Consider the following 24,810-nt stretch of genomic DNA (forward strand, 5'->3'; position numbering starts at 1 on the left):
GTGTGTGTGTAACGTATTGGATATGAGCAGGCGAGTGTGTGCATGTGCACCTGTGCACTAAGTACTGTTAATCATATGAAGGCCTGGATGGAAGACAGGTGGAAAATGTTTTCAGAGCTGCGAGGAGAGGATGTCCTATACCCTCGCATGCCGCCCGCTTGTTGTGTAGAGTGTTTGAGTTGTGATATTGCTGTTGCACCTTCATGGAAGGCTGACTGGAATTCAACCCAACACGCCTTCTGTATGATTATATTAAATGACATTTGGTCTGAATGTGAAACACTACAAATGTTCAGTTGGTTTTTAAAATGTTTTGAAGCTGAAAGTATGTAATTTGTGCATTACTACACCGAATAGTGAATAGCAAAAATAGTTTTAATATTTAAATATTTTTTTAAATATTTTGGCATAGATAATATCATTAGCTCAGTATTAAACAATGTGTGAACATTTAGCTATATGTTGGGTTTAAAATTGCTGGAAAAAGTTGTCATTCGGTTTATTTTCTCTGTTTAAATCTAAATAAAAAAAATCTAATCTGAACCATTCCAAAGGTTCAGTGTTTTTTCAAGCTGAGGTGTGTAATTTGTGCATTAATATTATTAATTCAGTATAAAACAATGGATGCATTTCCAACATTTAAATATACTTTGGGGACAAAATTACTGAAAAAGTTAGTACAAGTAGTCCATCGCAAGGTTTCAGTTTTGTTTTTGTTTTTTAAAGCTGCAGTGTGCAATTTATGCATCACAAGACAAAATGGAATGGCAAAAACAATTGTATTAATTTTTTATGATTTTATATTACAAAAATTAGACCGGCCATAAATCTGAACTGGCTGGTTTTTATTTTTATTTTGCCCAATCTCAAGAATTAGGGGTGTGGGTGTATATGAATGTATCACTAAAGGGAAGCATGATTTCACAAATCTAAAGTCAGACCTGTTATTGTTTTTTTCTAATGTAGGCTAAATCAAAAACAACTGCTCATGCTACATGTGTGTAGCTTCTTTGTGTGGATCATGATTAAATTCAGTGGTTGCCTCTAATTTCGAATGGCTACAGGTTTTTTTTTTTTTTTTTTTTTGGCCTGTTATAGAGCAAATAAACAACAAATAAATTTGCTTGAACAAAGAAAAACAAATCGGCAAACAGTATCGAAATTGGCAATGAAATCTCATAAGCGGTGCATCCCAGAAAATATCATTAGGTCTAAATTTGAAAAAGTCCTTCAACAAATGGGTTGTATCTGCTTTTAATTTAGCTATACTTTACATCCAGCCTTTTTTCTACTTAAGTGTGTAATGTTTGCACCACTTCACCAAATGAAATATAATGATTGTTTCCAAACAGTTTTCTCAAGCACTCCTTCATCTATCTGGTCGAAAAGACAGATAGTCCCAATAGAAAATATAATGATTGTTTCCAGGTAGTTTTCTCAAACATTCCTTCATCTATCTAGTCGAAAAGACAGGTAGTGTCCCGCCCCGATGTTCACGCTATTGCTTGAGGCACTGTTACTGCGTTGGGCTGGTCCGAATGCTCAAACAAAAAGCACCGCAGATTCACAGCCTTTTAAGGGAAATATTTCAAGTATTTTAACATTGAAAAAATGACACTCTTCAGGTTTAAAGTGCCATTTGACTTTCAGTGCACACCTCTGACACTTCCACAGTCAGAAGAGATGATATTGGTGCTTGACATGTACTCTGTGTGTGTGTGTGTGTGTGTGTGTGTGTGTGTGTGTGTGTGTGTGTGTGTGTGTGTGTGTGTGTGTGTGTGTGTGTGTGTGTGTGTGTGTGTGTGTGTGTGTGTGTGTGTGTGTGTGTGTGTGCTTCAGATGAGTTTTGTGTTTCATAGTGAGCTATGAAAGAATAGTGTGTGTGTGTTTTTGGTGCGACTGAAAACCTTTTAAACCATCGATTACACCTCCATCCCTCCACTCCTCTTACACACACACACATAACCTCTCTGTCACTAATCCATGCTGGAATACCCCAGTGGCATCTCATCTTCCATCACTCTCTCTTTCTCTGTCTTTTCCCTCCATCCCTCTCCTGTTTTTTAGGCCGGGTGTGGGTTGCACATGCTTGTGAGTATTTGAGTGCCTTTTTTCGGGCCAGGTGGACTTTGTGCTGTGTCATCATCTCCAACTACAGGCTGTAGCATTCAGAAAAACTCTGTAAATTCCCGCATCTCCATTTCTGCGCTGGAAGATGCGACCTCTCTGCGTATGCAAGAAAACAAACCCTTCAAGCTCTTGAACTCAACGGCCTTCTGCCCTCTCTTTCAATGTATATACATGGATGCTTAATGTCTTGTGTTGTTGAATAATGCATATCCGACTGGTCTGAGAGCTGCTGTATTTAGGCGACTCTCTGCATCAAATGTTAATGGCATGTTTGCCCGTCACACACGCGTGTCTTTGCTGAAAAGAAGTCAGGCGTCCATTAGCTCTATTATTAGTGTTCATTCATTATTATATTCTCTCGGTTTCTTTCTGTGGCCAGTCTATTAAACATCACACGTCCTTTTTTGCACTCTCAAATGCTTATTTCTGTGGCTTTGGGTGATATTCTGGGCTGAAGCTAGATGACATCAGCTTTAATCTTCTTGTGTGTGTTTGTGATCTCTGGCCAAAGTGCTTGCCTCATAATTGTTTTAACTGTACCATATTTAGCCTCAGACATGGTTTGGCTGATTATGCAATGCTCACACTCACATGTAGGCCAGGTTTTAAGGGACGCGCTCAGTTTATTCTCTCTCTAAAGCAGTGTAAGGCAGTGCAGGGCAGCTCAGGGCTTGCCTGCATAACAGTGTGTGTTTGTTGTTTTAGGGGATTAGGGTTTATAACGGATCGGGGCAGAGACCGTGAGGCCCTCTCGGCACAGCAGCCATAGTGTGGCTTTTAACTTTAGCTTTCAGTCTGTCACAGGAACGGCTGCCCTGCCTCACACTGTTTTAGCACTTTGTAGTGGCATGTAGCTTAAAGTGTTTTGCATCTCTTCTCAAATATAATATGCAGAGAGAGACAGTTCTTAGTAAGCCATTGCTCTGGTTCAACGTAGCATGTAGACGTAGAGGTGGAAGTTTGAGGTGGAACTGTTTGTGAAAAGACGCATCCACACATAATTATTTTCAAAAAAGCTTTTTTCAACAAATATCATGAGATATTCGTTTTATAAATATCTTTACATTTTTTGGGGGGTTGCACCACATGACGTTACACTCTGAACTAATTTGATCTTGTCATTAAAAAAAAAAAAACTGACATCTTAACTGCTTTACTGCTGTTCTACGAAATAAAAATGAAAGATAAAGCCAAACTATGAATTGCATTAATACTGTGTTTTAGGATAATTTAATAGATCTGAACAAAAACTCAGCATCATGTCACGCACTGACAGACAGGTTAATAGTGTATCTATTTATAATACGCTACCATTCAAAAGTTTAGGGGTCAGTACGTTTTTCTTTTTAATAATTTAATCATTTTATTCACCAAGGATGCAATCAGTTGATTAAAAGATTTTACAAGGTTACAAAATATTTTATATTTCAAATAAATGCTGTTCTTTTGAACTTTTTGTTCATCAAACAATCCTGAAAAAAATCACTGATTCCAGTCCACAAAAGTATTAGGCAGCACAAGTGTTTTTAACATTAATAACAATAAATGTTTTTTGAGCAGCAAATCAGCATATTAGAAGGATTTATATTAAATATATTAAAATAGTTATTTTAAATGGTAATAATATTTCACAATATACTGTCTTACTGTATATTGACAAAATAAATATAGACTTGGTGAGCATAACAGAACATTTTTAAAAAACTTACAGACTCCAAACTGTAGTGTATAAACAAGGTCCACAATATATTACAGCAAATATTATTATAATGTGTATAATATGCACAGTGATCACAAAAAGTATCTATTGCCCATAACTGAAACCTAAACATTTGTGATAGAAATTTGAGTGTTGTAGAAAATACACACTTCACCTGTAAATGTACAACAAGTTGCTACCTTTGGCATGTAAGATAAGACCTGATAAGTACTTTATTGATCACTTGTGGGAAATTGTGAAAGAAGGAAATCTCCCCACTGGGGGAATCAAACCTATGCACTAAACTAATGAGGAAGATCTGAAAATTTTATGTCACGATTATTTTACAGAACACATGAAACCAGCTTGACTGAGCGGCCATTTTGTGCTAATGTGTGGTGAGAGTTATAAGGTTTACCCCGGCCTGCTGCTCAGAGACTATGTTGTTTCTGTGTTATCTCAGGGGCTCGGTTTGCAGCCTTGTGTTTGTGTTGCTTTGTGTGTGCAACAATTCATAAAGTGATTTTAGAGCCCTCTGTAGCACTTTGTTGAATATGTCTGTGTTGTTTCAAGCATCCGTATGCTTGAAGTATTGGAGAATTTGTGTGTGTGTTTGGATGACTCAGCAAGGTGTGTGTTCTGAGAAATGTGCACTTCCATTGTCTCTGCCACTGGTACTGTAACTCAATGCGAGCTGCCTCAGTGTGTGTGTGTGTGTGTGTGTGTGTGTGTGTGGCTGCGTGGATAAAGTACTGTTAGGATAGATGTGTTTTTGGATGGGATTCCCCTGGGCGGGGTACTTTCCTACTATTTTCCATCCCATACTGTGTGTGTTAATGACTGCCAAGTGTGTGTAGATGTTCAAATACTTATACATCTCGTACACTCATAGTGTAATATGTGTATTGTGTTTATACACACATGTATATGGTTTAGTGACAATAAAGTGATTTGATTGGACAATTTAGCTTCTTATCTCTGCCCAAAGGACTGCATTGTGTATATGCTTGTGTATATGCATGTGTGTGTGTGTGTGTTTGTGTGTGTGTTTGTGTACTCATTTTCCCATTACATAATAATGTACTCCAGTCCAGCAATAATCGAGTTAGACATCTCTGTCTCTCCCTCGTTGTTGTGCTAACCTGGTCAGTAGGTTAGCAATGTGACTTACTCTATTTGATGATGATGAAACACCCAAATGTACGTAAACTTTGTTGTACTTAGTTGCAATAAAGTAGTCCCATTTTTGTGACCTAATCGACCTCACTATTGTAAACACTGATACATTACAGACAGAATGGTAGTGTTAAGAGCCACAAATAAAATCATGTTGCAGTTGGTTTGCTTTAAAAATACACACTGTTTGGTTGAGGGTCATTGAGTGTTTCAAGTGGAATCATGTTTAACAAGGCTGATGCTGTTACTATAGGAGTCATGATGATAATGATGATGATGATGATGATGATGGTTGTTTTGATTCTCTACATCCCAGTAGCTGATGCTTGTTGCTTTGGTGAGACAGTGTGTGTTTGAGAGGAGTGAGTGCGCGTGGTTACATCATCAGTGTCTTGCATAATGTAGCAGCCTTTACTTGCTCTAGCTGAGGAGGGTAATCTGTCCCTAGAGGCAGAGAGACAGAGAAAGAGTGAGAGACACGGGGACTGGGACAGAGATAGAGAGAGAGAGATGAGATGGGGGACAAGGACAGAGAAAGAGATGATCTTTATTGCTATAATTTTCTTTTGTTTTATTATTATTAAAATTATTATTGCTTTATTATAATTTTTTTCTTTTTTTCATAATGACAATGATGTTTTGTGTCACTGCTTTTGTTGTGTGTATTCATGCTTTGCAATCTCTCCAGCAAAGTACTTTGAAATTAAGAGGCAGTGGAACTGGGACAAAGAAAGAGAGATATGGGACAGAGAGAGACAGGGGGACTGGGAAGACAAACAGGTGATGGAAAGAGTGACACAGAGGTAGGTGATTGGAGGTAGAGAGACAGATAGTGATCGAGAGCGAAAGACAAACAACAGGATGAGAGGAAGATGGATGGCTGTGGTGAGATCTGGACCCAAAACACTCTGCCCTGATAATACAATCATTCCAGCAATTAATGAGATCTCTCCCTGCTGCTGCGTGCGTGTGTGCGTGTGTGTGTGTGTGTGTGTGTGTGTGTGTGTGTGTTCTCCATCCATGGATAACACTGATCCACACACACACACTCAGCAGAAGATCAACACTGACTGAATATCTAGACATGCTGAAGAGACACTGAACTAATACAGTGTGATCAGACACACACACGGCGGTGGCTGTAATCCAGGTCTCCTGTGGTGTGAGTGAGGTGAGTGTTATGTAATGACGAGCAGCAGGGCTTTAATCAGCTTGAGCAGATCCATTTAAACATCTCTGAGATACGGAGCACAGCCGTCCTGCTGCTCACCATCACACCACCATCACATAGAAACACGTCTACCTGTGTGTGTGTGTGTATGATGGTGACAGGCGGTATCTCTGCATGTCTTCCAGCTCTGTGCATGTTTACCGTTGGACACACTCTCACACACATACATGCTGTGTCCTGTCCTCTGTCCCCTCGCTCCCACAAACACACACACAGGGTCCAAAATGAACGCTTGGGAGTGCCAAATGCGAGTAAAAATTGGCTTGGCTAAGTAAATAATGTTACTTGCCAGTTAAAATGAATTAAAAAATATGGTTTATATTGAGTTGTATAAGAATGATAATCTGAGCCTTGCTGATGTAAGTGATGCGAATGAAAGACTTATAAACTATCTACCAATTGAAATGTCATGGCTCATGCTAAGCAGAAATGGATAAAATTGTATTAAAATATATAATTTATTAATTTTATTATAATAAATAAAAATAATTCTAAATGGCCAGTAAATTTTATTAGTTCACTCACTATTGACAGCCTAGGCAACAACAAGGCCATTTTGGGACCTTGAGCGCACACACATTCCCATACCTCTTATAGAAGTTTCTCACCAACTCCAAGTGTTACAACTGTGTAACTTGGATAGAAACTCATATCCCTGTCTCTCTCGCTTTCTCAGATTGTTCGCATATGTGGGAAGCCCCCCCCCCCCCCCACTATCTAAAATTAGAGAGGTAGAAGAATAGCAGGAAGAGAGGGAGAGCAGGGCTGATGGAGGTGAAGGAAGGAGGGGTGAGGAATGGGGTGATGGAGATAAAGAAGAGGGAGTATTTTTGGCTGGTTACACGTCACACAGACGCAAGTCAGACTGCCGTACACAAACAAAGATGAGGAGGGTGATAAAAGTGCTGTGCTCTGATGGGAGGGGGTTTGTGTGTACACTTGTTAACCATTTAATGACAGTGAACCATTTCAGTGACCACTTTAACAAGACACAGTGTTTCTTTATAAAAAAATTTGAATGCCCAAATAGCTTTTGGGGCCACTGTATATGCACCATATCATTCTCTACTGCATGTATATTTCATTGGAGATGATTGTAAGCATTCTTTTTATCTAATCACATTCAAGTCAGACAGTTAAACACATCTTCTCTATTAAGTTGTCCTCACAGTCTGCACGAAAAACAAAACTGTGTGACCAGCATTTTCCGATTCACAACAAATGACTCTTAGAGCATGTTCTTTTAGTCAATCATTCAGTAAGACTCCCAAACTCATCTATTATTGGTTTGAATCAGACTGACGAATCATTCACTGAATGAACTCACTGAATATTTTAAGAGGTTACTGAATCAACATCGGACTCATTTACTTATCTTTACGTGCAGAGATGTCAGTTTATAAAAGAAGCAAGTTTCGTGCCTTCAAAGTTCATGAAACTTTTTTGTAATAAATATTTCATTGAAAACATTAAAGTAGGCATGAAATGGAAATTCACCCCATCTATTTTCTAAATGCATTGTTGATCTTATTGTGAACAAATTCATTTTTTAACCTCAAATTTATTAATCAAACATAATCTTGATCTTCTGATGAAACAACAAACTTCTCTCTGGTGACGTATGCCGGACTTCTCTTTTTATTTAGCTGACTTAAACCCAATTTAACTGCAAACTCCCTACATTTTTTTTGATAATCCCTTTCATTCGGATGTCACAATATGGAAGAAAAGATCTGTTGCTACTTCTGTTACTTATCAAAACATCAGAATGTGTTTTATATTTCATTGTATGTTTGCCCTCAGTTCTAGTTGCCAAAAACAGTGCTTTTGTAATTAATGTGTGAGAAAAGTCTGTCAGAGAAAGAGGTTTTATTGCGCTTGACTGATTTTATTATCTCTTCCTTACGTATTGGATTTACATTTATTTCCTCTCTATCCTCTCCACCCAGGCAAAGAGGAAGTCTGTGGTGGGACCGCACTGTTTAGATCAGGTGTGCTAATGAAGCATGTGTGTGTGAATCAGGTTTTCTCTGCCAGTATTGTAATCCAGTAAGGAATTTGACAAGAACATACACTTTGACACACACTTTGACAAGAACTTTGACTTTATACCAAAGTCAAAACTAAACGAGAGTAGAGTGTTTTGCTTGTTTCTGCTCACATATACTGAATCATGTTCAATTTGTGAGAACATTTGTAGCGGTCTTCACACACAAATCGACCAAATCAAATCTAATGATTTGGATTGTTTTTTTAGGTTTAGGTTAAGGTTTAGAAGTTGAGTAAATATCAGTGTCTTAGTGTGAAAACCATTGCGGCTTTAAGAGTTTTCACTTATATATAGTGTGTGTGTGTGTGTGTGTGTGTGTTTGTAGACTCTGAGAGAAGCCTGCTTACTTCCCAGCAAGCTACAAGTGCACGAGAAAACTAACAAATACCTGTTGCTGGCTCTCTCTCGGTTTCTTTCATCTCTGCTCCTGGGCCTCGCTTATTTCTTTCGTGCTCCTCTCTGGCTCCTACCTTTTCTATTTGAGACTCACGCTCTGGTGAAAGGATTAATTGTCGTTTATGTTTTATTTCTTGTTCTCTTCATTTCTAGGGGTTTATTTTTAGGCCTGAAGTGTCTGGTTGCTAAGAGACGGTGTCCAAGAGAGAGAGAGGGAGGGAGAGGATGGAGAAAGCAAGGGAATGGAGGAGAGAGATTGTTTGCGTTGTGAAGGCTGAATTACAAACACGCTCACGCATTGAGTCAGCGCTGACGCACACTCGCGCACACACACCGACACAATGTGCCTGTTGCTTGTTTTTCTTTATTATCTTTATCACTGCATGCTGCGAAATGTTTGTGTGTCAGTTGGCGTGACTTTCGTTGAAAGTTTGCGACTCTCATCAGATCTGATTTAAATGTGAGGAAAGTGACAAGTGTTTTAGGACAGAAGATGCTCTGAGTCAAAATCTGTCACAAACACACGCGCACACACGCGTGCACGCACATATACAGGAAGCAGAGATGTTGTTGTGGTGCAGAACAGTTGCTAACTTCCTGTACCGCAATGGTGACACATTCCAGGAAACACCCAGTCACACGTACATGTACGCACACATACACATGTACACGAACACGCTTTACTGTAACTCTCTAGTGCGTTTAACCCTATTACTCCTTCATTACAGGCGTTCAGCCACAGCACTGAAATATTTTGTGACAAAGGGGTGATATAACCTGTCAATGACTCGTCATACGATTGCGTCACTTGGCTGATATTTCTTATCTTCGACATGATTGCGTTGTTTGACTGAAGTGACCTTGTGAAAAGGGGTTCCCCAGGGGCAAGTAATGGGTCCTCTAAAAGTCTTACACAAACACTCACACACTCTGAGCAGTAATGTGTTAAGGTGGGAGGGCTGAACTCTCATTTTCTCACCTATCTGTCGGAACATTAACACTAACTGGAGAGAGGCTGTGTATGTGTGTGACTATACTTGTGAGGGTCAAATTTTGCCCTTGCAAATGTATTAAAAACATGCCGAGAACCGACTTGGACATTTGAAGTGGTCCTCACTATTTGAAAGATTCACAAATCATGTTTTGCTTTACATATAATAATGTCAATTTGTCAAGGTTTGTGTGAGGGTTAAAGGGATATTTCATCCAAAAATAAAAGTTTGGAACGATTTGAGGGGGAGTAAATAATGACAGAATTCTCATGAATTCATTTTTATTAATTTTATTCATTAGATAATTTTCAGCCCTAAATCCAAAATATCTCTTTAAATTTGGGTTTAGAGGTAGGGTATAGTAAATATTATCTTGAAAGCATGAAAACCATCATGTCTATGAGGGCTCTTCTCTCTGTGTGTGTGACTGTGTGTGTGTGAGTGTGTGAGAACAAGTGAGCGAGTTAAAAAGAGAGAGTGGAAATAGCATGTGAGTGTTTGACTGCAGGAGTGTGAGAAGTTTGAGATGGTAATTTAAATGAGAGAGAGAGTGATAGGGGACGAGTGGCTCTTGTCAAGGGATTGAGTGAATAAGAGATGTTCAGAGAGAGAGAGATGGAGAGGAGAAATAGAAGGGTAATGATCGGAGGATGAGAAGACAAATATACTCTGAGCTCTGGGATGCGGGATGCTCCACTTCTGTGTACCCATATTTTGCACATTCTCAACACTCACAACACGTAAAGAGTGTGTGTGTGTGAAGAAAGAGATGTTTAGCTATTTAAAAATATATTCCACCCAAAAATAAAAGTTCTGTCATCATTTACTCACCTTCACAATAGGCTTGCTGCGATACTCTGTTACACGGTTTACAATTACTTGGACGATCATGTGGCACCGCCCTCCACCGTCGGTTAGATTTTTTATAGTAATAAAAATCATTTAGTTCAGCTAGAGAACATACACTACAACTAAAATCTAAACACGTGAGCTCAATTCAGCGTGAGCCGAACGAGAGTCGCAGCACAGATCAGCAGCAGTAGTCAGATTTCATTTATCAGCATGGTGTGTGCCGTGCTTATTCGTTTTGTTAATAAAAATTTGTTAAATGTTTAATAAGCGAGTTTGTCATTGAACTGTTTTGTTATTGTGTTTTTCATTAAGAATAATAAGAACCCACCATTCAAGCAATTGCCGCCCCCGAATTGCCGCTAATTCACAATTCGGCCGCTTCGGGCATTCACAAGCGATTTAAAAGCGAGGTGGAAAAGAGGGATAAACTCCAACGTTCAGCTTTAGTTTTAAGAGTGTGTGGTAAGATGTAAGTAGCTAAACACTTAATATTTGAAACTGGTTTACCATATAAATGGTCAGCGACTAACAGTAGGCTAATATCCAGGTTAGCCTTTGTGAGACAAGACAAGAAAATGTAGCTTTTTTTTTATTCACTTCTCAACCCTATTAATTCTTTCATTATTTAATTCCTTTAAATAAAAAAATTGCCCCATTCCCCCTACCCACTCGCAAAAAAAAACTGAGAAGAAAAAACAAACTAACTTTGGTTTACCCCCCAATGTTCAAGACATGTTTACGGCCTTGACATGAGGATGAGTAAATGATGACAGGATTTTTTTGTGGTGGGCCAAATTGCACTGAGTGCAGGTGTTTTTGGTGGCAGGAATTTAAAGAGAAATTATGCAAACATTTTCTATTTTAATCGCATACCTCTCCACCCTCTTTTTCTCTCTCTTTCTTGGTTCTTTGAAAGAGCTGCAACTGGTTGGAGAAGTACTGGTGTGTGAAGGAAGAAATTTACAGTGAGAAAGTTAAAGTGTGAAACCCCTTAACTTTTGATTTGCTCTCTCCTTCTGTCGTCCCCCCTCAATCTCTCTCTCTCTCTCTCTCTCTCTCTCTCTCTCTCTCTCTCTCTGTCTCTCTGTCTCTCTGTCTCTCTCTCTCTCTCTCTCTCTCTCTCTCTCTCTCTCTCTCTCTCTCTCTCTCTCTCTCTCTCTCTCTCTCTCTCTCTCTCTCTCTCTCTCTCTCTCTCTCTCTCTAAAACAATAACCTCAGTGTTTGTGTCTATTTTTGGAGGTTCAAGGCCACCACTAACCCCCTGGTCTTATTTCGACGTTCCTCAAGACACACAATGAAACCACTCTTGTGTGTGTGTGTGTGAGTGTTTACAGTGGAGAGTTACATTCTACCCTCTTCATATACGTGTTCACTCTCATTCATTAGTTGTAATACACGCTGTCTAATAAATCTTAAACGGCACTATGGTTTCACTCTGTTCACTTTTTTTCTTGCATTATATATGACATCAGTTCATTATGTTTTGGTGCAGCTCTTTTCTACCAAGAGGTTGCCAGTGCTGCTGTTGGACATTTTTGTATCTGATTTTGTCACACTGCGAAGTTTATTTTTAGCAAGATCCAAGATCATTTCAGTCATTTCTTTTCAGAGCTTTCAGGGCTGTTTCGCACAGTTAGAAACTGTATTTGCAGCAAACTCACAAGCCGTTGCAGCTCATTTCACATGCGAAGGGCATTTCAGATGCAGAAGCAAAGCTTTTAAAGCAGAAGCAAAGCTTTAAAAAAACCCTGAAATATTTCTTTTTGTGACACAAAAAACATTAGTAACATTATAAGCAGAACTTATTAATGAATAATACATTAAAAATGTATGATATTATCCCTTTAAATAATCAGCTTGTAATGGCATAAAGAGACTAAATTAAATCATGTGACATTTTAAATAAACAAACACTGATGTTTGTGAGCAGGTTATGTCGTTCAGGTCTCGTACGCGGACTGGTTTTAAAAAAAAAGTTTTAGTAGAAAAGGGAAAAGACACTGCAAAGAGATTGGTCTCAACATGCTCATCCACACTCCAAACACGCACTTTGAATGCTGACTTTGTGCTATATTCAGCCCTAACACTCACCTGTTAGTGTTAAACCACTGATGTTCTCTCTCCTTTCTCTTCACACCAAGTTATTTTCTATCAGTTTACATACACACACACTCTTGCTCACAATCTCAGCAGAGGTGTGAAAATGACCTGGGAACAGTCACAGGTCCAGTGTACTTTACACGAAGATCTACTGCCACTGAAATCACAGGCAATGACGTTCTTTTTTTCAAGTCCTGCTCATTTAGTCCTGTTGGAAACCGATGAAAAGGCTACAGGAGTTTTGGAGAGCGGCATAACGTTATAGCATTCGAAAACGTGATGAATTTGATTTATCTATCCTCTTTTTCCAAATTCGATTTTTTTTGGCAGCTCCCATCTGAGAAGAGAGGAGACAGAGAAAGAGCTGTCTTTGTTGTGCTTTTTTTCCCCCAGCCAACAGCTGAATCCCTCCTCTGTGCTGCCTGACAGAAACTCCTTCAGAACTTTTTGATAAGTCATTTTGAGACTCTCTCTCGTCCCCTCTCTCTCTCTCTCTCTCGTCCCCTCACTCTCTTAATTTCAATTTCAAAGTGCTTTATTGGCGTAGTTTTGCTTGAGCATCAATACACACGCAGATTGTGAAAAAAATACAAGAGATATAATTTAAGAATTTACACTGCTGTTCAAAAGTTTGGGGTCGGAAAGATTTTTTCAGGATTTTTAAAGAAAAATAAAAAGATGAATAACTTTCTTAGTTTAATAAATGTAAAAAAAATAAAATAAGCGAAGCTTCAGTGTCACATGATTCTTCAGAAATCTTGCTAATATTCAGATTTTTGGAGTGCAACTTTTAAACTTTTTTTTATTGTTTTCAACGTTGAAAACAGTTGTGCTGCTTAATATTTTTGTGGAAAGTTCAAAAGAACAGCATTTATTTGACATTTTTTGTAACATTATAAATGTGTTAATTTTAACATTTCTGAATAAAAATTCTCAAAAACCCCCACATTTTTATGAAACAGTCCAGTATATAATTAAATAATAAAAAATTAAGTAACTTACATTTCAGACGAAATCAGACCAGTCAGTCCACTTGGAAATGGTTACAAATAACAGTTTGAAATCAAATAAATGATTAAAATATGATAAACATAAAATGCAACATAAAAGACTGTAATTTCATATTAAGACTACTCTGTTACAGACATAGTGATTAAGCCAGAGATCAGAGAATTGCCTGGAATCTGATGGTGTGCAGTTCACATTTAAATTTGGCTGTGACATATGCATGTCATATGCATTTGATCTCTCTCAGACATTTTAGGAAAATGTGGAATGAGGTCTTAAAATGTATTACAAAGTGTGAAAGTGTGTCACTCTCTTTCTGTCGACCTATTTATAAACACGCCACTATGGAGAGCACAACGGTAGTTTCCTCGGATTCTCTGAATTCTTCAAATACTTCCTATGTAAAGACTAAAGTGCTGAAGCGCCTGTGAAATTTACATTCTTGAGTGCAATCGATGCCAGAGAGAGAGAGAGAGAGAGAGAGAGAGAGAGAGAGAGAGAGAGAGGCAGGCAATTTGACCTGAGTGACAACAGACTACTAGAAGAGCTATGATCTCATCCCTCTCTCTCTCTCTCACCCCATCCCCCTTTCCCTCTCTCTATTGTTTCCCTCTCTCCCACTCCCTCCTCAGGCCCCCTCTTTTCTTTTCCTTCTTGTCCTCTCCTCTCTTTTCTCTTCTTTTTCTTGTCTTGTCTCCTCTCTTTGTCATCTCGCTCTGTTTTCTTCACGTTCTTCTTTCTAAGTTTTCTTCTCTCTTCTTAACTCTCACAAACTCGGGCGTCCCAGGACAGAGAGAATATCTCCCAACAAAACACACTAAGGCAGTCAGGTTGTTGCATTATTGATGCGGTGTGTGTGTTTGTGGGTCTTTCTTCTCTCCTCTGTAATGGGGATCTAGTGTCTCCCCCTGGGGGGTGGGGGTGGGGGGGGGGGGGGTGGAGAAGAGGGCGTATGGGGGGGTGAAGGTCACAAAGGTTAAGTAGGGTGAGGGGGATGAGGTCATACACTCTCACACAACACAGCATGTTATTAAGACACTCGCACAGCTCCTCAGGACACACAACTCATCATTACGCACGTGGATTTATTCACATTCAAAAACTCACCAAGAAATTGTAATTTCTGTGCAGGTTCCAAAGCCATAGAAAATACACAGCCTGATGTTTACATTAGAGCTAGATTTTGGAATGATTTTTACATTAGGAGAGCTCTATGAAATCGTTATTTTTATGTTTTTAATTTTTCTTGATTTACTATATTTACCGAGGTTTAGTGTCATAAACTCCAGATCTGAAGGGAACAAAATCTTCACAGATCTCTTCATAGTGCACATCCACTGAAAATAAGACTTGCAGTGACTGACAACAACTAAGTTCAAGGTTGTTCTGATGCAGCATTTCATTTTTCCTGAACAAAAGAGTCGTATACTAGGTTATTACTATACATTCTCAAGCATGCGTGACACTCATGGTGTTTTCAGCATCTCACTATAAGGACATAAAAACGAACTTCATCTCCAGTGCTTCACTTCACAAGCATTTCACCATTTTATGTAATTAATCATAAATCAACACAAAATTCCTAATGAAATAAAACTTTTTCACACTAAAATGCAATTTAGTTTAGGGTCCAATTCTCACTATTAACTACGGCTTTTGCATCAATAAACTCGTAATTACTGCTTATTAATAGTTAGTAAGATAATTGTTAAGTTTAGGTATTGGGTATGATTAAGGGAAGCAGAATATGGTCATGCAGACAAATCCTAGTATGCATGCTAATAAGCAACTCGTTAATAGTGAGAATTGGACCCTAAACTAAAGTGTTACCAATAAAACCTTTCATATGGATTTCATTGGACCCTAAAAACTTTGTCAAATTATGTCACAGTGTATTTGGTTCATGATTTCAATTAATTACACATGCTTTTTTACTAAAATGTAATTTAACCATTAACCCAGAATATATTTATGTTACGAAAGATTTCTATTTAAAATAAAAGTTGAAATAAATTCCACACTTAAGCAGCACAACCATTTTCAACTAATAATAATAATAAGTAGAAGAAATGTTTCTTGAGCAGAAATCAGCGTATTAGAATGAGTTCTGAAGGATCATGTGACACTGAAGACTGGAGTAATGATGCTGAAAATGCAGCTCTGCCATTAGAGAAAAAAGAAAAAAATGAAATGATAAAACAGAAAATGGTTATTTTAAATTGTATTAATATTTAACAATATTACTGTTATTACTGTAATCTTATTGACCCCAACCTTTTGAATGGTTGCAATGTGCACATACGTCTGTGTGTGTTTGTATGTATCGGTGTGCATTTCTGAGAAATGCAGAGGTGCCATGAGATATGATGTGGGTGTGAAACATGGGCCATTACTGAGCATTGATGCTGGAACCTTCTATAATTGTCTGTAGTAGCATGATTTACACACACACACACACACACACACACACACACACACACACACACACACACACACACACACACACACACACACACACACACACACACACACACACACACACACACACACACACACACACACACACACACACACACACACACACACACACACACACACACACACACAGAGAGAGAGAGAGAGAGAGAGAGAGAGAGAGAGAGAGTGCCTGAAGAGGTTTCATCCTAAAACATGACCTCACTGTCGTTAGTTTTTCTGCATATGTAACAGCCGCCCACTCTGAGACACGCACAGAAATCAGTCGACTCACACAGCAGATTCATTCAGATCGCACCTGAATCAGGACTGTGTTGAATTATATGTGTGATTCTATGCTAGATCTGAATGTGAATCAACAACATTTTTGTATGTGTGTTGAGAGAGAGCAGTAACTGTATCTGTGCCTGCTGGTGAGTGAGTGTGTGACTCATGGTGTCTCCTCTTCATTGTTCATCAGGGAGTTTGACACATATTGAATTTAGCTCAAACTTCTTAGTAAGGATCCTTTTCGTGTGTGTGTGTGTGTGTGTGTGTTTGTGTGAGAGAGAGAGAGAGAGAGAGAGAGAATGTGAGCTGTGAAACCAGATCCCTGTCTGTAGTTCCTGAAGTCAGACTTTGCTCTCTAGTGCATGGTACATTTGACCTCTTAAAGGAGCAATCAGATGTACCCTCTAAGAGTGTGTGTGTGTGTGTGATGTTTTGAGAGCCAGTAGAGGTTATAGGATGTCATACAAAAAATGTATTTCTCTTCATTTGCTGAAGGTACCAAGAAAAAAGTCAGTCCAGGTGTAAAAACACACAACTGGATTTCACTGGTAGAAAAAGAAAAAAATTCTGGTTGTTGGCAGGTAAAAAAACAGGAAAAACCACCACTTGAGTGTGTAATTTAGATCTGTTGAGTCACCGACACAAAGTGATTCGCCCCTTCCTAAAAATCCGTAAATTGTCGGAAGTTGTTGAGTAAGTTGCTTTGGATAATTTTTAATAAAAAGATTGTTTTAAAAGTGTCCATAGTCTGTAGAGCGTACCAAGATTGTAGGTTTGATTCTCTGGGACAGCAGGAACTGGTAAAAAATGATCCCAAATGCCTTAAATGTATGCATGAGAATTGTTATACAGAGCTTTGACATGGAGGAAAATACATTTTATAATACAGGAATTAATTAAATAATGGAAAGAAAGCAGCTAAACTCAATGTAGCTTCATTAGTGAAAATTCAGACAGTTAAAAACACAAAGCATAACTGCCTGATAAAAAAAGAAACTCATGCAGAAACTCATGTGTGTGAAACTGAGTGTAGAGTAAAGAGGATCAGCTGTGGAGTAACCACTGTGAGCCGTTACCCTATCTGACCTTTACCAGCCTCAACTTAAACCGACCCTGCCTGACCACACTTCACCCGTCCTCACCCTCAGTGACTGACACCCTCCATTCTCTCTGCAGCCCTTTCAAATCATTTCTTGTTTCTAAAAATGCAAAGAGCTTTCACACATCAGATTGTGTTAGATTGAGAGTGGCATTGCTGGTGCCTTTAAAGCTGACCTCAAAGTGATTGATGATAAGATATGTGACGATATATAGAGACTGAGAGTGCACAATATAGTGGACATGCCTGCTGAAGAGCATGATGACAGCACTGAAAGGGGTGATCATTGGCCTTATTAGCCAATGAATAATATTACTCAACTTTGCATGTGGACATATCAACTAGAGTCTGATCTCTCTTCTCTCTGCAGGGTTTGCGTTCCCAGACTGGGCCTATAAGCCCGAGTCCAGTCCTGGCTCCAGACAGATCCAGCTGTGGCACTTTATCCTAGAGCTGCTGAGGAAGGAGGAGTATCATGATGTGATTGCCTGGCAGGGGGACTACGGGGAGTTTGTGATCAAAGACCCTGACGAGGTGGCAAGGCTTTGGGGCGCCCGCAAGTGCAAACCTCAGATGAACTACGACAAACTCAGCAGAGCTCTCAGGTAAGACTCTCTCTGTCATTTTTGTCTTTGCCTTTTAGCAGTTAATTTAATCTGGAGCAATTTACAGTACACTTATTTCAGGCACAATCCCTCTTGAGCAGCTTGGTGTTAAGTGATTTGTGTACAACCTATGAACCTATGATTTTTCGGTAACCAGGCCAGACCTATCAGTACTAAGGTAGGCCAGGTAAAGGCTCTTTTAAAAGTTGCCTTTTTTTCGTCCTTATACTATCTCTTAACCAACCAGAATAAGCTAATAATTTCAAAACACGGTTTCAGCTTTAAACACATCCAACCTTTTAACCATTTACTATTTAAATTGTGCAATCCTGTACAGTTTTAGTTTGACCAGTGAAAACTGAGGCCTATTTCTGCTCAGTCTAAATGTAGAACAGAAGCAGCGAAATCATCCAATTCTTGTGTTGCGTTATAGGATTGACCCTGTCGCTGGAGAGTTATAACTGCGTAGAGTCTGATCTTTCACTAATCCCAGTCCATTTACCTGAGCAGGAGCCGATCTCATTAAAGGACAGACAGGCGAATGTATTCTGAGCCGCTGACCGTGTTAGCCTTCGCTTCATTTTCTGACCTGATCTGCATTTGTTCATTTGTACCTCTATTTTCGTCTCTGACTCACCTGCTTTAGCAGATCAGCTCTGATCCTCAAAGTGGATGGAGAGTGATCCACTTTCTGCATTTATTTTGAAGCCTTCTCAGGGCAGACCTCTTATGTTAGCGGAGTTACTCCACACAAGGGTTCTGCGCTAGACTTAATCAATCATTCACTCTATTGATTTCCATCAGTTCATGATCCAGTGCAGTTTGAACACAATCTTTCTACTTTGGAACACAAAATAATTTTTTTAAAGAACATTGAGGTCCACACAACACAGAACCCTGTTGACTTTCATCGTCTGGACAAAAAAAAAATACATTGAAGTGTATTTTAGTTTACCATAAATGCTTGTCAATTTGTTTGGCAATATGCTTTAACCATATTTCAAAGAACCATTAAACAATGTTGCCTGTTTAATTCTAAGTGTCAGAAAGAAGGTTAAAAATGACGTAAACTAAACAAAATGACTGGTTTGATGCAAGAAACCTTAACTTACATTGTGGCTGCTTAAATAATTATTTATTTGAATGTGCTGGCTATGTTGTTTAACACACAAATGACTAAAGGATTTATGCAAATCAAGTAACTGCATAGAGACACCCAAAAATTTGTTTGCATGGTGCAGTTCCCAATTTTGTGGGCCGGTTCTGAGTGTGAAGTTGTTAATAAAGCTGTTGACTACTACGGCCTGGTGTACTTTAGCGGTTTATTGTTGATTGTCATATGTTACTTAGACATTTTTTTTTTTATGTGATTCATTAATTTGTCAAGTATTTATTAGTACCAGTGAGTAGGCCTTCTGTTACTGAACACAGAAGTAGAGCCAGACTATGCAGAAATAGTGTGTAGTGTAGTGTTGTGTTATGGGATTGGATTTAAGGAATCACATCATGTAATCCAGGGCAGTTTGGAGACAGTTGGAGCTTTCGTTAGAAAAGGAGATTTTGCATGAACGCAAACATTGACAAGATCCCATGTTATCAGTGTACTGAAGGATTAACGCGTGTGGGTGGGTGTGTATGTGTTGCTGTATTTTTCCCATCAGTTATCCAGACGACATAAACACTGTCTTAAAAGCTCTTCCACTTATGTTGGATAATCCAAGTTATACTCTACTTCTCGTCTTCTCTGTTTTTAGCCTGTTGTTTGTTTTTACCAAATCAGATTTTGAGCTTAAATGTATTCTTTAACAAAATAGAAAGTATAATGAGAGTGAAGTGTAAACTGTTTACAGGCAGACAGCTGTGTTAAACTATGATGTCAACCTTCCTCTTCACTCTGTTATTACAAATGTGAATGTGTGCCCTGCTTGTACAAATGTGTATTTTGTGTTTGAAAGAAAGTATAACTATGAGGCCAAGCTACTCTCTGCTGTAATTTAAGTGATACTATCCCCATTTCACATAGACAAACACACACACTCACACAAATAAGGGTGCCAAATTTTGTCATTCCAAATTCTAATTTGAGCGTAATTGCAACAACTGTATGTACCTTTTGGTTAGGTGAGTCGAAGCTCCCAAAACCAGTTACAGCGGATGCCCATTTATTCTGTGTAAGTCTGTGCGATAATCTAGAGAAGATCTGCAATCCTTTGGACTGGAATTTGTTTTTGTGTCACATAAAAATGCTCTTTTCATATAATCATTAAATATGGAGGAATGTGACAGCCACAATTGCTAAATTCTGGAAGCATCTTAGAAGCACTGGTTCCCAGCATCTCTGCAGGCCTCTGTCTAAAGCATGGCCTCCCTCCATTGTCAAGTGTTAAATGAGCATCAGAAAGATGACTTACTCCTGTCGATTTTCTTATATTTCATCCCACTTTGACATTAAGATTGCTTTAGTTGAACTTGTTTTATTGCCACACTTAATAAGTCACTTGTTAAAGGAACACTCCACCGTTTTTTCATATTAAACTATGTTATTCCCTTAACTAAGACAAGTTGATACATACCTCTCTCGTCTCAGTGCGTGCACTCAATCGCTCTGGCGCGCGGCGACACTTTGATAGCACTTAGCGTAGCCCAGTTCATTCATTAGGATCCAGACAGAGATGAAGCTAGAAGCGACCAAACACTTCCACGTTTTCCTTATTTAAATACAGTTACACGGCCAAGTATGGTGACAAAATAAAACGTGGCGCTTTTCTAAGCAGGTAAAAAGGATAACTATAATGTATGGCGGAATTGCACTTGGGAGCACTTCGACTCGGCACAGTAAAAAGTCACGTTGGTTCTAATGACAGAAGTGAGAGGGAGAGGATTTTTCAGGAGTGATGATATTACTGCGCCGAGTCGAAGTGCTCCCAAGTGCTATTCCGCCATACATTATAGTTATCCATTTTACCTGCTTAGAAAAGCACCACGTTTTATTTTGTGTTACCATACTTGGTCGTGTAACTACTCGTGTAACTGTATTTAAATAGGGAAAACGTGGAGGTGTTTGGTCGCTTCTAGCTTCATCTCTGTCTGGATCCTAATGAATGAAGTGGGCTAAGCTAAGTGCTATCAAAGTGTCGCCGCGCGCCAGAGCGATTGAGTGCACGCACTGAGACAAGAGAGGTATGTATCAACTCGTCTTAGTTAAGGGAAAAACAGTGAAACATGAAAAAACGGTGAAGTGTTCCTTTAAAGTCCCCCTGGTGTCAGTAATTTTATCGCTTAAAATTCATCTTTGATCACCAAAATTACATATTTTAAAGTTTTTTCCTGTAAAAATAGCTTGAATGTAACTCTACACGCTTGCCCCGCCTCCACTCACTCACGCCAGCTCAGAATACCTGATCCACTCGCTCAACTGTAGTAAACGCTACATAAATGGCAAGTTAAAACATTGGGTTTAATTCAGCCATATATGTTTGAACTAGATACTGATTCAGAAGAAGACCTGACTTCTCTTGAGACTCCCCTGCTTCACAGCATAGTTAATGATATTCTAAAGCCCGCTCTCACGTTAATAGTGATAGGTTAAAACATGTTTATGACGTAGAGAACGGGGCGGTTTCAAACCGCGTTTTTGAGACTGTCTTTGGTAAACTGCAGGGAGACTTAAGGAGAAAATACACAGCAATAGTGTTGATTTGCACATGGTTTATCTTAAAGCATATTAAAAACACCACATAGACGTATAAACCACATTTAAAACTTTTCACCACTGGGGTTCTTTAAATTCTTGTTAAGTATAAGTTAAATGAATGGAACATACTGATGAATTTGGCTACACATTTTGTCATTGAAATTCTTTGTTATATAATTTCTTTAAAATGTGCCCAAATCATCATAAAAGATTTGGACCACCTGCACATTTTTTACATTTTTATCAAAACCAGCCCAATTTGGTGAATTCAATCTGCTCAATCTGGCAACACTGCACACAGAGTGGCACAACGTGAGTTTTGAAACCTGAAACGGGTAATTGTTGGACCGGGGTGGACCGTCATTTGCTGTCAGATAGAGACCTTGTCCTTTGATCATTCTCAGCATGAGTTCCTCTCTGCGTTCTGGGCAGGAGATATTTGCATTGCCCTCGTCAGAAGGTCAAGCAGCCGCACATAACTTCTCATTTGAGTCCTCTGTTCTCTCTCCTCTCTCTGTGGACCTTAGTCAGAGTAAACACCACATTACTGTGATACGCTTACAATGGAAGTCTACAGGGCAAGGCATTAAAAGCAGAAATGTGTAGGTTGTATTTTTGTTGAAGTGCATACATTAATTCTTTGGTACAAATGTGTGTTATTTGACCTATAATGTTGTTACCTAAATTGTCTCCCACATATCATGAAAAAGTTACAGGGTTTACATGACTGAAGAGATATGGTCAGTAACTTTGTACAGACAATGTGATTTTAAGTCTTGTGGCTTGTGTTCTGAAACTATATCCCAGTGTATAGTGTGTATTGAATGTTTATCCCAGTGCAATACCCTAGAGGCTTCCACTGTAAGAGCATTATTTTAAAGAAACACAATGTTTGTTTTTATAATAACATTTTACTGCAAGTTGCAATTCATTAACATTAGTTAAAGTCGCAATGAAACAGAAGTAAGAACAGATCTTTTCTTCAGTATTGTGATGTAAAATGAGGGCATGGTTCTATCCATTGGTTATTGATTGGATTTTGAATTGTGGGCATTGTACTCAAAAATAAATACGAGCTTGCTTGGGTTTAAGTGGACTAAATGATTAAAATCCAGCATAGGCCTACATCATATGAGAGAAGTGTGTCATTTCAACCGAATTTTGATTACACGTTACAAGATCAAGAAATATTTTTAAAAATGCAGCGCATACAGGAATGAATCAATCTCAATAAAATCTTACATGCATTTACAAAGTTGAATTTTCATTTCATGCCAACTTTAGTGCATTAGGTATCATTAACTAACAATAACAAATACTGTTAAAAAAAAGTATTATTCAATGTTAATGTTAATTTCCACATATGCTAATACATTTGAACATTTCAAGTTGTATAAATTAACATTAACTGCTTGCATTAACTGGTATTAAGGAATTTAACCTTAATGTGTTGCTGGTTTTTTTAACCTGTGAAGTGTTTTACAAACAGGTCGTAATTATTTTCTGTTAATACACCTTCAACTACTTTGAAAATACCTGTAAGACGTCAGTACATTTTTGTTCCTCTTCCTTTTTCCCTGTGTCTTATTTCCTCTCCTCCTTTCTTTTTTTCTCATATGATGCCAATGACTCACTGCCATTCCTCCACATCTACACCGCCTCCCTACCCCACACAATCCCACACTGTACTCCTCCATCTGATTCATACCTTCAATCTGAAACTTTTCAACTCAAAACAGGGCTTTCACATTCAACCCTACACATTTGTGACGTCCCTTAATTCCAGAACAAATGCTCCTTTTCAGACATTTCTTGGCCACTCTATGGCATGTATAAAAGTCTGGGCTAATGCTCTAATCCTGACTGGAATTTGACTTGATGTTGATGGAGTTAGGGGTGTTGTTTCAATGATATTCTCCTGCGGACGGCCTGCTGGGACTTGACTCATCACCTTCCTGCCCACACGCGTGTGGAAATTCTGCAAAAATGGAATTCTATTGTCCCACTGTTGATGTTCCACTGAACGTCAGGACATTTCCCGTCTGGCTCTGGGCACAATGGACGCCCAAATACTCATTCCCTTCCTTATTAGATTTCACCCCAGTATTGTCAAAATTGCCCCAACTACAGAACTCACCAAAGCCTGTTTATTTAAACTCATAGTGGCTCCATGCTAAGAATTTTTACTTGGCAAAGCCAACTGAGTGCAGTTTTAGTCATGTGATCAAAAGAAGTTATTTTAAAGAATGTTTCAGCTGTTTTAGAGCATATAATGAAAATCAATGGGGTCCAAAACAGTATGCCCCCTATTTTTCTTCCTTCAAACTTTTCTAAACCTTTTTCTTTTCATTGCCAACAGGAAGTCAAAGTCTGGGTCTGTCTGTCGTTTTATTGAACATGTCTGTGATGTTATTTTGATGTCAGATGCTCTCAATGCAGTCATCAGCATCAGAACCGATGTGATGTTGATTGAAGTGGCCAGCCATAATTTCTTCTTCACTCTTTGGAGATTTGATTAAGATTGACTGTGTGTGAGTGTGTGTGTACTTGTGGAAAGAGTGGGTCAGAGGCCTTGTCCTACAACAGCTCTCTTTGTTTGGAGGAGGATGACGACATGCGCGTGTGTGTGTGCGCGTGTGTATTTGAGGGCAGTTTTGGGTCTTATTGTCAGGGACAGAATGAGCTCTTTATTAGCTTAGTGGGTGGAGATACACACATACACACGCTAGTGCAACAGTGACACGCGCTAACACACGCAGCGTACAAAACATGATGTTTATCTCTGGCTTCTCAATAGAGCTTATGGATGGAGTGGATCTCACTGTCCGTTTACCATCCGCCCTAGAGCCACACAGACCCATTCGTTCGTACCCCCACCCCATCACTTCACTTTTTTCCCCACTGTCTCCTCTCGCCTCACACACACATTTACTATCCAAATGAGAACTTCTGTTCATTATATACAGCCTAGTTTAAGAACTGTAAACTAGCCCTAAACCATACCATAACCCTATATAATAGTCTTTACATTTT

General features: G+C 38.8%; 1 protein-coding gene across 1 annotated transcript in view; it reads left to right on the top strand.

Moving 5' to 3' along the window:
• The window catches only part of erfl3 (Ets2 repressor factor like 3), a 42,186-nt gene that overhangs the window by 8,926 nt on the left and 8,450 nt on the right, over window positions 1-24,810 (top strand). Inside the window, exon 2 of the mRNA XM_079895645.1 lies at window positions 17,849-18,083. Within this exon, the coding sequence (XP_079751771.1) occupies window positions 17,849-18,083 (235 nt within the window). The remainder of the gene's footprint in view (window positions 1-17,848; window positions 18,084-24,810) is intronic.

Source organism: Squalius cephalus (assembly GCF_949319135.1).
Source record: "Squalius cephalus genome assembly, chromosome: 15".
Lineage (NCBI taxonomy): Eukaryota > Metazoa > Chordata > Actinopteri > Cypriniformes > Leuciscidae > Squalius > Squalius cephalus.